The 13596-nt window shown below is 48.5% G+C and overlaps 1 protein-coding gene across 15 annotated transcripts in view; it reads left to right on the forward strand.

Annotated features, from left to right (window-relative positions):
- The window catches only part of ENOX2 (ecto-NOX disulfide-thiol exchanger 2), a 203984-nt gene that overhangs the window by 149913 nt on the left and 40475 nt on the right, over positions 1-13596 (forward strand). For all 15 annotated transcript variants that reach the window (XR_003095403.1, XR_003095405.1, XR_003095404.1 and 12 more), the window contains one exon: positions 290-396. Coding sequence is in view for 12 of the 15 variants with exons in the window: in XM_025210807.1 (XP_025066592.1) it covers positions 290-396 (107 nt within the window). In the remaining 3 variants the exon portion in view is untranslated. The remainder of the gene's footprint in view (positions 1-289; positions 397-13596) is intronic.

The raw sequence follows: 13596 nt of genomic DNA on the forward strand, positions 1-13596 counted from the left end.
ACTCTTTCTCTTCTTCTGATGCCTCCCTTTCCCCTGTTGAGAATGAATTCAGTTTCTCTAGGCAATTGTTGCTTTGTAGACACTTGGCCCTTGGCCTGCTGGAATCAATCCTCTCTTTTCTTTTTTGGCTCTGCATTAGTTTCCTGAGCATGGCCTCAACACAGTAGTGTTATAGCAAAAGATTAGCCAAACCATCTGCCTGATTCCATTCTTTTACTCCTTTACTCCTCTCCTTCGCCCTCTCTGGATGATATTCTGGCCCGATTTGACTGCTGATTTGACGCAACAGTCGAGCAGATAGTGGCTGTGTACCATTCCGCCTCCAAACAAAAGGCTTGGGACCATTTCACGAAAGCTCAGCGTAAGAACATCAACGTGTGGTGCAAACAAGCAGAGGTTGGTAATTTTTTCTTGTGTTAGACATTCCGTAGTTCAGTTCCTTTCTCAACCATATATTGATTTTCTGTTTAGTACAATCGTTCCATGGGTCGCCAAGGTTTTAATGGACTAGTGTAAAATGGGCAGTACTCAATAATCTTCTTCAGGAAAAGCAACGTGCATCAAGGTGCTTGTGATAAATCCGACTGGAAAATACCCCTAATTTTGTGCTAATGGGTATGCTAATGCAGCTATGGTAACATTAAATTAGCTTGTGGTAGACTTGGACAGTCTTATGGAATGGGGAATTAGAAGCAGCATGAAGTCTAAACAATATGCAGTACAAAGTTATGCATGTAGGGATGAATACAAGCCATAAGGTCACCTAGCAGATGCATAACAAAGCATTTTGGTGCCCTGGGTGGAGTGAGGGGGTGCCAAGCACCTTCTCACACATGTATGCAGCATAGGCAGCGATATGGGCTCCCCAAGGACTTCTGTTCTGGTTCCCCCTCTAAATCAGTGCCTGGGGCTGGTGGCCCAGTCACCCACCTCTAGTTATGCTACAGCTATTTCCCTGGTATTTCTGTGGCAGGGCATTGGTGGAGCTCCCATCTCTTCTCCTTTATCTATGGCATGCTGTAGGTTGAGAATCTTCTCAACCAGGGAGCCAGGGCGCTCTGGAGTGCTGCGAGATCCTTTGAAGGGTGTTGCAGGAGGTGTGAGAAGAAACGTGAGGTATGAGGAGCTAAGCAGATAAGGGCAGGCTCAGGCTGCCCCTGCTGGGCTGCTCCCAAGCCCCTACTGCCTGGCCCCTCTGCAAGAAAGTAAGCACTGTAATAAACAAATTAATTTTTGAAATGGGGAACCGCTCAGTTCACAAAAGTTATGGAGGGGTGCCTCAAATCTAAGGAGGGATGCCTCTGGTCTAAAAAGGTTGTGAACCACTGTTGTTGCACATTCCTGGTGTTTTGGGCTTTATGCATTATAGATCTGTGTGAGGGTTTGAAGTGGGGATTTTAGGGATTTCTTGGGTAAATGATTATTGGCAAATGGAGCAGAGGGACTTCATAGCCTAGGATGTCCCTTCAAGTCCTGTGTTCCTCACCATGGAGGTATCCTGGAGAGGACTTTCTGTGTGACTTTGCTCTTCGGGTCTCCTTGAAGCAGTGTGTCCTGGCTGGAATAGAGTGTACACAGAGGCTTATTTAGCATGTCATTTCTTAATTTTTCTAAGACAGCATGTTGATTGGTAATGCACTCTGACAGGTGTCTACCATGTCTTTAATTATTAACTGTTTTCAGCTCTAGAAAGACAAGTTCTGTGCCACTGTTGCTTGCTGTGCTTTCAAGCATGGACAGCTGGAGCAGCAGGCTGCAGTGTGACATGTCAGAGTTCTCTCTGGGACTGCAGAATGACTGTGCCAACCCAGAAGCAGAAAAAACATACCTTGCTTAGAATTTAAATTAGAAGTTTTGCAGCTGTCTCAGAAGGTCCAGGTTAGCCCCACCTGGTTTCCCTTGCCTGCTGCTTAGAGTCAGTTTATGGGCTTTGCCTCTGAATAACAGTTCCCACTCATCTCAATTACTGCTAGGTGATGTGGTGGGAGAAGCGTTAGCATTCTCAGTAGAGTTTTTCATGAGAGCTGACTTGATCAGTAACTACCCTTCACTTTCATACTGCTCCCCAACTGCTGATTCTGCACCTGCCCTTTGTGGAGTGAGTGAGTCTCCCAGGGCTAATCAAGAACCCACCTCCTGCCATGTGAGATCTTCCCAATGGCTGATTTTGCATAAACCCCCATGCTTTGTGAGTGGCTCTCTGTGGGCTGATCTGCAAATACTTGCCAACTGCATAAGGTGACCTCCTAGGGGCTGTTCCTACAACACACTGGTGCTCTACAGGCTGCTGTGTAAGGGTATGTCTTGCTTGTGCATCCATGCTACACAAGGTGACTCCTAAAAGGCTGATCCTGCACCTACCCAAATACCATACAAGCTACTCTGCAAGGGCTGACCAATTCCAGGTTTCTCATATCATCTTTCTCCCTTCCAGGCCTTCTGACTGGCCTGACTGTCAGGGACTGCCTTTGGCTTTCAGGGTCTCATGTTGTCACTCAATTCACCCTCCCTCTCACCTTCAAATTGCAGTCTTATTATAATTGTCAAATTGCTTTTTATTGCAGGCTGCTTTCCTTCGCTTTTTAGCATTCTGGACGGACGCATGCAGTCACCGTCATTCTCTACCCCAAAGCTATGTCCCAAATGTCTGATGTGCAGTGTCTGTTCTCTAAATCTCAGGCTCACCCCAGGGTCACTGGTTTTACCATTTTGGATAAATACTTTTTGGCTTTGTTTTTCCTGTCACTGCATACAAAGTACCTGTAATGGGATGTTCACATAAAAGTCCTTTCCCCATAAATCTTCACATCTTATGACCCTGCAAAAGGATCCCCATACTCCAACAGCTATCTTCCCACCATGTGATCAGTTCCAGCCTAGGAGGGCTTATTCTGTCTTTAAAAATGTAGAATTTATATGATTCAGATATTTCACCTTGTACTGCTTAATACCAACTGAGTCAGGTCTGGGTTAAAATTAGAGATGCATTGATATATTGGTGTCATATTGGATCAGCATTGATAAAAAGAAAATTAACGTTATTGGCTATTGGCTTTTTTTTGGCTGGTGTAACTGAGAATGTCACCAGTACATATAATATGCCTTCTGACCGGGGCCCCTGGATGTCATGTGTGTGTGCAGCTACAGAATACATGCGGTCTGAAATGTAGCCGGGCAGCATGGAGAGCAATGCTTTACGGGTGGGGGACAGATCAAGGCCCTCACGGTGAAGGAGGGAGGAAATGCAGTAGGGGCTGGGGCTGGGGCGCTGCCCAGCCAGTGTGGTGAATGGGACCCCAGGACCAGGTTGGGGAGAGGGACAGCCACAGGTAGCTCATCCAGGGAATCAGTATCCTGGTGCTTAAAAATGGTGGCGTAGGCACTTGATTTAAAGCTCATTGCATTTTAAAACATTGGAACGCTTTTAACCAGGGTGGAGTCAAGCAGGGTGAGGGCGAATGTGAAGGCAAGCTGCCCGCTATGGGTTTGGGGCTCTCTGCTCTGCTCCCTTTGCCCTGGGAGCTCTGTGTTGGCCACACGTCCCCTGCCTGTTTGGTAGCAGTGGCCGTGGCAAGTTTTGCCTCCTGCTGTAGGGTGGGCAGGGGATGTGTGGCTGGCTCAGGGTTCCCAGGGCAAAGGCAGTAGGGCAGAGAGCCCCCAGTCCTCAGCAGGCAGCCTGCCTCTGATCTTGCCCCACTCAACTCTGCTCCGGTTAAAAGTGTCCTGGTGCTTAAAAATGGTGGCAGCAGTGCTTGAACTAAAGCTCATTCGATGAGCTTTAGTTCAAGCATCCCCACTGCCATTTTTAAGTGCTGGGATGCTGATCCCCTGGACGAGGTGCTTGTGGCTCTGTCCTGTTCCCTTCCCTGGCCTCGGAGTCCCATTCACCACCCTGCCTGGGCAGTACCCTCAGCCCCTGCCCCACTCCTTTCCTCACCGTGGGGGCCTTGATCTGCACCCCTCCCCACATACCCCTTCCCCTTCACAGACTTACCTGCAGGGAACTGCTCTCCATGCTGCCTGGCTGCATTCCTGTAAATCAGTTATCGGATCGGTATCTGCTGATATACCTGGTAAATAATCAGCTATTGGTATCAGCCAAGAAAATATTTATTGGTGCACCCCCAAGTTAAAATTAATCTCTCATAATAATGTATTCTGCTTTATAAAAATCAAATTGCTGACATTTCTTTTTGTGCATATTACATTAAAGGACAAGTTGAAAAAACGTCAGTTTACAAAGCCAAACACTTGTAGGATGGGAAATACCAGAAATATGGGTGTCTCTGAAATGGTAATTCAGTACCTGTGGCTAGTCTTAAATTTTTTAGGCATCAATGCAGATCTGTTTCTCTAACATGTTAGCAGGAGTGTATCCTTCATTCATGCTGTTGGTTGGACTAGAAGACCCTTGAAGTCCTTTCCAACCCTATAATTCTTTTTCATCATCTTGCCCCCTTCCACATTCATTCCCACTTGTTCCTATCAACCCAGCCTGCTCCTATTCCATTGTCCACTCTCCATCCTTCTGCACTTGAATCAGGTGGATTCCTCTTTCTCTTGGACACCAGGAGGACAGGACTTTAAAAGCACAGAACTCCTGCCCTTGGATTCTGTGATTCTTGCTAATGCAGGTTCTGGCAGCTGGGAAAACAATTTCAGGGTAAGTCTTGCTCAGCCCCTGTTGCTTTAAGATGGACAGACATTATCTTTGTAGAACTCTGATGCTGAAAACTTAGTATGACTCTACTAAGCATGGGCAAATGGTCATTTTGTAGTTCTTGTACTTCAGCTAAATATGGGTGGATTTTCATAATGAAGTCAAAAGTTCTATCACTGACTTCAGAGCAGCTCCATTTCAGACATCAGGTTCCTGCTAAGCTTCACAATGAAATGGTTCCAAGAATTTTTAACATGGACAAGAAAACATGGTTTTCCCATTAGGAAAACCATTTTTTTTAGAAATGTTCCAAACCAATGTAGTGAAGTGATATTGAAAAATTTAGTTTGAAAATTACAAGCAAATGAAACCCAGGTGGATAATGGAAGATGTCAAGCAACCTTGAGTGTTTGTGTCCCTAACAGCAGTACTACTGATTCACAGTGATCATGTGTTCCTGTGTAGGAAGGGCCTGTTCAGGCTATTCGGTGTAGTGCTTATTTAGGAGCTGTAAAATGGAAAATACCATGCCCAGCAGTATTGTTACAGTGTCAGGAAATTTGATTCAAGGGTTTCAGTATTATTATCTGTTAATTGAACTACCATCGTTATACACTAAGATCTCAGTAGTGTTCTCATGGAGATGTTTTGCTTTGCAGTCTGATCTTTGTAGATTGACTTATTCACTGTGGAGTGCTGATGACATAAGCGGGACTGTGTCTGGCTTCCAGGGTTCTCCTTTGAAAACTAAATTTTAAGTGCCTATATTATTCACTGACTATGCCATGCATACATGTGACAGGAGGAGGAACACGTGGCCAGTCACAGTGCTGGCCCACCCCACTGTCTAGGGCAGTCCACTCTGTCTCACCTGCCATGACTTGCTGTTCAATAATACAAGTTGAAATAAGCAGGAGGCTGCCCATTTAATGCCTTGATGCCATGGGGTCTACACATGGCTCCACCCTTCCCTTACTGTATCCCATGCCTCGCAGATGACATCCAAGATTGTAGTTGCTCCAGCTAGAAGCCAGGCCAACTCTGCCCCTTGCTGGACCTCTTTCATACTACCCTTCACTGGACCTTTTCCAATCCACCCTGCTCCATTGAGTGGCCCCTCCTTAGGCTATCAGGCTTGCCTACATACACTCTGGGCGATCCCTCCTGCAGGCCTTTGGGTGCCTCATGCAGCCTACTTTACGGGTAATGGTCCTTTTGCTCAACACTAGGCTGAGTCTGGCCACTAGTCCCTCTCCAGGCCCTTGGCTCTTACTCACTCTCTGCCCCCTCTCTGGGGCTTGGGGTCTTACAACCCCAGGGACTCAGGTGCCTGCCTTTTGGCATGCCTGGCCCCATTGACTGTTATAACCCCAGCCCCCACAACCCAGTGGTAATATAAGGCACCCCTACCCAGCCCCCACAACCCCTGGGGAGGTAACTGGCCTGGCATTTCTGGGGGACTGTCCCACCACGGACAGCTCCACCAGGCCACCCTTCCCCAGCAGGGTGCAGTTTTCAGTCATACCCAGGACCAGGAGCCATCTGCCATCCCCATAGCTCCTGCTCTTACTTCCAAGGTGTTGCTCAGCAGCCACTCAGCCAGATGTCGTTCTGCCGGCTGCCAGCAGCCAACTGCTGGCTCAGCCCTGAGAGCCTGATCTAAAATGGAGTCTGTTCCGCTCTCTCTTCCAATCACATGGCCCTTACCGGGTCATGTGACTGCCTCATCAGGGCTGGTCTGCATCTGTCCGCTGCCCTGCTGTCACTCAAAGCCCATAAAGTGACAGGCATCAAAGGTGCTCAGTTACAATACACTGCTTATGCCATGTATAGGGAGAGTTAGGTACTTAGATAAGGAATTAATAGAGGTGGACATGCCAAGTAGGGCATGTCTGAGCCAACTGGTTGTACATGTGCTGCTTCTCTCAGGGAGTTCAGTCTGTGCAGCTTTCACAGCTAGGGAACATCTCTTTGAGTTGGACACTCAAGTCTTTTCTTTCAAAACTCTAGGAGTCAATCCTTTCTTTGGTGTCCAGAGGAGCAGCTTACGTCTCCCCGTACCAAACAGGTCAGTGGTTAGAAATTCAGGTCCAAATTCCTCCTCTGCCTGAAGGCATCTGACCTGACTTCTGTCTCCATAACAACAAGTTAGTACAGTAGTTCAGGATAGGCCTCTAACAGTTTTTCCTGTTAAAGCCATGCACTGTCCCAAGATAAGTTATCCTAATGCAGGGAGAGCATGAAACCAATTCATCTTGATGTTACAGTTAATGAATACCTGCTGTGCTGACCATATGATTCCTTCCCTTATTTTAAACAGAGCTACTGACGGTACTCCCAGTCTTTTAGCCTACAGGTGCAGAATGTAGATCCAGGTATCAGTGCAACTCTTTAGACAAGGTACAGCTTAAAGTGACAGCCTGGGAGGTAGCTTGGGGGAGTCTCTGTACATTTTGGTAGTCACTGGCCAGCATCAGGAATGGGTCCCAAACTGTCACTGGGCTGGAATGCTGAAACTTACCAGGGGGTTGTGTGGCATCTGTCCTAGTGGTACTTTTGGTCAACTCTGGCCTGAGCATTGGGAGGAAGAGTGGCTTGTCATGGGAGGCTGGGTTTTTTGTTGGTAGCAGCAGATGGATGGTTGGCATGATGTTGATGGTCCAATCTGGTGTACTGTGAAGGGGATTCATAGATTCATAGACTGTAAGGGGCTGGACGGGACCTAGCAACATCGTCAGGTCCAACCTCCCTGCACTAGGCAGGAAAGACAGCTGGGATCAGGTGACCCCAGCAAGGTGACTGTTCAGTCTCCTCTTGAAGATTTCCAGGGTAGGTGATCAGCTGGGCTAAGCTGATCAGGGTCAGTTTTATTGTAATGCTTATGTGTAGATGGGTGGATTGCCTCCAGATCAGTGCTCCCAAAGAGAAGGAGGGCCTCATAGTCATCCTTTCCTTCCTGTGCCTGCCTCTTTGGTGACTTTAGGATTAGCCCTGGAGCAAGCAGTTTAGCAGGGCTCTATTGACTCATCCCCTGTCAGAATCTATCACAGTTCCAGAGCCCACAACCTAACTGTCATCTTAGGCCTTCTTATACTGCACATTCAGCACTTTGACCTTGGCACAGCACCCTTGCCAAAGGTGGTTATGTCTTTAATCAGTACGTTGGAGGTGAAGCACTGATAGATAGCCTGGTTACAATGGCTTATCCAGAGGGAATGATGGGCATTTGTGTCACCTCAGCTGGCAAGGTCTCTTACTCCTGCCTATCTATTTCAGCAATTGGCAATGTTTTCTGGCAGTGGACTGGAATGGTCCAGCTCCAGTCAAGGCAGGATGGTGCTTGGTAGGGCTGCGTGAAGCTTCAGTAGCTGATTCGATTTGGAGGAGATTTGGCGGCTGAATCTCCGAATCCGAATCGAATTGAGAGACCCATTAAAAGCTCCGAATTGAATCAAAGTCTCTGAATCAATTCGAAAAAGATTCGGAGATTTGGAAGGCAGACATGCAGGAAACAGAAACTGAAAAGAGGGAGGGGGAAGGAGGGCCTGGAAAGACTACTTTGATATTGACATCTGTAGCTGGCCAGTGACTGTGATCTTTTTCTGAGTTCCCTTCCAATCACATTGCTCTGGGGGAGGGATGTAGAGACAACTTATAAGGCTGTGTGTGAACTCATCTGCGTGTCTTTTGTGAGCTGTCTGTCTGTCTGTCTCTGTTGCAGCAGCAGTGTCTGAAGGGTTTTGGCTTGGTAGTAGGTAGTCTTTTGCCACCAAGTTCTATCCAATCCTTTCCTATTTACCCTTGCCTACAATCCCTATTGTTATCCATTCCTTTCAGCTTATTCTTCCCCCAAAATCCTATTTGTTTTTGTTAGCCTGTCTTCCCCCCCCGCTAAAAGAAATCTCTGTTTTTTCCTGACAGTGTGTCATCACTGTTCAGGAATGCACAACATATATTACTTATATTACTCACAGATGCACATATTTTGCAGCACACCAAACATCATGAAGCATGCTGCAAAGGCAGGTGCCAGGTCTTCTGGCAGGGGAGGGAGAGGCGGCAGAGGGAGAGCTGCAAGTTCCCCCTCCCCAAAACATAGGCGCACCCTCTTTCCTGGCTGTGAGGAGCCTTCTGCTGCTAGGGGGAGCACGGAGGTGGGAGCTGTGTCTGCACCTGCAGCACCACCAGTAACACCAGTAACCGCAACCAGCAGCTGCATGACATTCTCCACTCCAATTTCAGTTGCCAGCGTGAGCCTTTGAGTGCCAGAGAAGGAGCTGGATTTGGAAGCAGGGGAGCTGAGTGCCATAGTCAAGGAAATTCTGGGGAAGGAGGGGGAAATCTGAGTTTGTGCTCCCCACCCTTCAAAGTTCCTTAGAGGCAGGCTTCCTTCTCTGGAAGGCACCTCAGAGAAGGTTGTGGGGGCAGGTGGCTCAGCTCCTCCTGTTGTTGTGCCTCTGCCTGGTGAGGAGGGGGATAAAGCAGGATCCCCACCCGCAACCCAGAAGTGGGTGGGTAGTGTAGTGTGGGATCATTTTGAGGTGGCAGATGGTCCCAGGTATGCTACTTGCAAGCACTGCCGAAAGCAGATCAGCTGGGGCAAGGACAAGAAACATGTCACCACCACAGCGATGCTGCTGCATCTCAGGAGGCAACATCCCCTTGCCCTCATTCCTCCTCAGCCTGGCACCAGTGGGAGCATGCCCCAAAAGAAGTCCCCCTCTCACTCCAAAGCCTCCATCCCCAAGAAGCAGAGGCAGGCCAACCTGGACCAGTGGGGAAAAGGTGGGGACAAACGGGGTGCATTCCCAAGGCGAGGTCACTAGGGACACACTTGCTCTGTGTGACCAGCCCTTCTCCTTTGTTGAGCCTCCAGGGTTCAGGTGGCTCATGACACTCATGGTCCCATCCTACCAAGTGCCCGCATGCACCACCTTTAGCAGGACAGTGGTGCCCTCCCTGTATGAGGCACGCAGGGAGTACTTGAAGGAGGAGCTGCGGAAGGCAGGGCTGCAGGTAGCTTTGCACTTCACCTCCGACATCTGGAGCAGCCAGAATGGAGATCATGCCTACCTCTCCCTCACAGGGCACTAGTGCGATCAGTCAGGGTGTCAGTGGGCTCTTCTTCAAGTGGAGGTGATAGATGAGTCCCACACAGCAAGAGAGATCATGGTGGCCATGAACCTCACGGTGCAGGGGTGGCTCTTTGGGTAGGCCGAGCTCACCCATGGGTTCACAGTCACTGACAACGGGGCCAATATGGTCAAGGCGGTGTGTGATGCCAGCTTTCTTGGTATCCGCTGTGTGGCACACAAGTTGCACCTCATAGTCAGGGATGCCTTGGAAGGGGACAAGACTCCTGGTGATGACGCCATCACTACCATGACCAACCAGCTCATTTTGAAATGCAGGAAGGTGGTGGGCTACTTCCACTGGAGCATCAAGTGGGGCTAGATGCTGCGGGAGAAACAGGTAGAGCTGAGCATCCCACAGCACAAAATCATGCAGGATGTGGAGACTTGGTGGAACTCCACATACCTGATGCCCGAAAGGCTGGTCAAGCAACAGAAGGCCATCCATAAGATGGCCTCGCTTGGGGAAATTGGGATCAGCGGCCCCCTTAACAAAACTGACTGGGATACCATCTCCCAGATATTGGTGGTCCTCAAGCCATTTCTCGAGGCCACCAAGATCTTTAGTGCCGGTGATGCCCTTCTTAGCTGGGTGATCCCCATAGTGAGAAATGAAGAAGCTCGAGAATGAAATGGAGAAGTTCCAGGGGATCAATGTTCCTGGTTGGGGCAAGCCGCTTTCACCCGAGGCTCAGGCACTGGTGAAGTGGCTGGAGGAGGGCATCAAAAAACAGCTGGATCCATTGCGGGCCAGGACGGTCCAAGGCATGTGTGACCCAAGGGTGAAGGGGACCATCTGCAGCAGAAAAACCCTGGATTACTGGACAGAGGTGCTGGTGAACAGAAGGACAGAGGCAGGGGGACATGGAAGAAGGGGATCCACTGTCCCATGCCAGCACTCCAAGCACCAGCCAATCTCCGCCACCATAGCCGCTGCCAATGTGGGCCAAGGGCATGGCTTCAATGTTGGGGTCCAGAGGCACCAGACCCGACCATCCAGCAGGTAGTGTGGAGGCCTCGGTGGCTACCTATCTCGCTGAGGATGTGGAGCCGCTGCAATGTGACCCCTTGGCCTATTGGGCAACCTGCAGCCAGATGTAGCCAGATCTGGCCACGGTTGCCCAGGAACACCTGTCCTGTCCACCAACCAGTGTTCCAAGCGAGAGGGTGTTCAGCATTGCTGGGGATATTGTCACATCCCCACCATGGATCCTGGTTTGGTGGAGCAGCTGGTGTTCCTGAAGGTGAACCTCCTGCTGCTGGGATTCCCTAAGCTCCACATGCAGACAGAATACATGCCACTCTCCTCACTCCACACCTATTTCCGTTCTTTAGTTACTTTCACAACCATTTATATTTCCCTGGAATATATTGATATTTTCCAATTATTCAGTTGGTCTAATAAAAGATATCACATCTACTCAAAGAACCTTGCCTGCCTGTTCCTTAGACCAGCACGGCTACAACCAGAAACCCAGTTAACACCCACAAGTGACACAAGTTTTTCTTTCAACAGTTTGAGGTGCACTTTCACAGAAGCCCCTGCACCTATCTCCTTGAAACCTGGCAGGCTTCATGCCCTCAGAAGGGGCTACCATCCCTGCTGTTTTCATCCAAATCTGCAAAAAAATGACAACATTATAGGTATTTTAGTGATTCCCCATTATCGTCTATGGCCAAATCGGCCAATTCAGCAGCCAAATCTCTGAATCCAGTTCAGCCAAATTGAATCGGGACAGTGACTCAAATCACCAAATCGAATCGCTGTCCTTCTGAGTCAGCTGAATCCGAATCCGAATCGAATACTTGTTGCTTCGCACAGGCCTAGTGCTTGGACCTGGCTGCCATGGTCTACTTGTCCCTACTGCCCAGCTACGGCATAGTATGGGGAAGCTCCTGACTGCTCAGCCACACACATTATGGCACAGCACAAGTGAAGCCCCTTGCCACTGAAAGCTTCTGAAGACCCTGCTGCACTGTCCAGACCCAGCCTGAAGGCCATAGGTTCCTGACCCCTGATCTTGGTGGTAGACCACCTTACAGATGTAACAGAAGCAAGTGGCACAAACATTCTGGGTATAGGCTGCCAGGGAGAGGCTTTGTAAGGGCCTGAACACTGTTACATTACAATGGAAGTCAACTCCTCAGGTTGGGTGTGGGTGTTTAGGGATATTAGGGTGTGGCTTGTCTTCATACCTGGCAGGAAATCTCAGAAGTCACATACCAGGCAGATCTTGTGACCGTGGAGCAGTGGAGTTCAACGTGAGTACCAGAGACAGCTCTTTAGAGCAGTCTGTATGTGGTGAGGAAAGCAAAGCATTGTGGGATGCCAGAGGGCCAACTAGCTCCCTATCACGGTCTGCTGAAGGGGGCAAACATAATACTGAAGTGCTTCAAAGTTCGTTGTTTTTTTCTAGCCTATTTTTGAAGCAGAACTGCCATTTTTTAAGCACTTCATCAGCCAAGTCCATTTGCACCTTCACTTTCTGGTACATTTTAAAGGCACTTGGAGAGCTTCAAATGTTACGTCAGTTCATGCCCTGAAACTTTTGCAGTCACTATGGGACATGGATTTTTAGCAAATTACTGTCTGGTAAGTTGTTAGCAAGGACACTATGCAACCTGTGGCAGCCACTGGTAAGTAATTGTAGCATCCATACATCTTAGTACATTTACATTTACCAGTCATTTCTTACAAGTTTTTGCACTGTTAGTATACCGCATAGGTAGCATCTATGTATGTCTGAGGGAGAGTGAAGATGCAGGGCCAGACATTTGACTGTCTTGGATATAGTGTGGTCATTTTTGCTTGTACAGAGTGGATATGAATCGCTGCGATTCTGATCCTTTTTCTAGGTGTTAATGAGTATATGACAGAGAATAGGCAGGTCATAAAGGTCCTTCTTTGAAGAGCTGGTTAGCTAAGCTGGATTTGATGTCATATGAGGACTGGCAAGATCAGGCAAGGCAAAGCAGGAATCTCTTTGGTACACAGCCTGGTTTGGAGGCTGTTTATGCTACCCTTTTCTTTTTTCTCATTTAGTTCCATAACTTAAATGTAGAAGGCTGACAGGCAGGTCACTGACTTGACAGTGGAAAAGGGTGAGGAGGAATGATCTCCTCTGCAGGAGGAATGGGGGGGAGGGGTGCTACTTGACGTTCAGGTTGGAGAAAGTCATTACAGGCATTTGTGGTACAATTTAGTATGCAGCCAAACTGAACAGGACCAGTGCAGTCGTACAAGGGACTCAGCTGTGGGCTTTAACAGGCCTTCTGACACTAAGACTAAATATTCACTTGCTTAGGTAAAGTAGAGATGATTTTACTGCTTCTAGTGCAGCCATCCCATACAGTGAAGTAAAGGCCCTGTCCAGTCTGTTGTCTCGCCAGCTTTCAGTCCTCTTGTCACACCTTCTGATGTTGCTTTCCCATTTGACTACTGGGAGGAATTGGAGAAATTGCTCCACTATATGCTCCAGATACCTCCAGTAGTGGCTTATCATTGTTTCATTGCATCAGCTTTGTGCTAGTGTAACAGGGTAGCAAACCAAGCTCTTTCTAGCTTTCTTTGCTGATGAACTGTGTGTTGCAGAACATCAGGAACACGTGCAAGCTGCTCCTTCTCACCTGCTCTCAGCCTGCAACAAGAAAACCTACTTGAACCACTTAGAAAACTGAGCAGATGGAGGAGAGAATACATAGCAGGAAAATGTGGAACAAAGGTGGTGAGGTGGGATCTTGGGGGACCAGGGCTGGGTGAAGGCAGAATTGGGTGAGGCAATGACCAGATAGCACTAGGGAAAG

This window comes from Alligator sinensis, unplaced genomic scaffold (assembly GCF_000455745.1).
Source record: "Alligator sinensis unplaced genomic scaffold, ASM45574v1 scaffold1023_1, whole genome shotgun sequence".
Lineage (NCBI taxonomy): Eukaryota > Metazoa > Chordata > Crocodylia > Alligatoridae > Alligator > Alligator sinensis.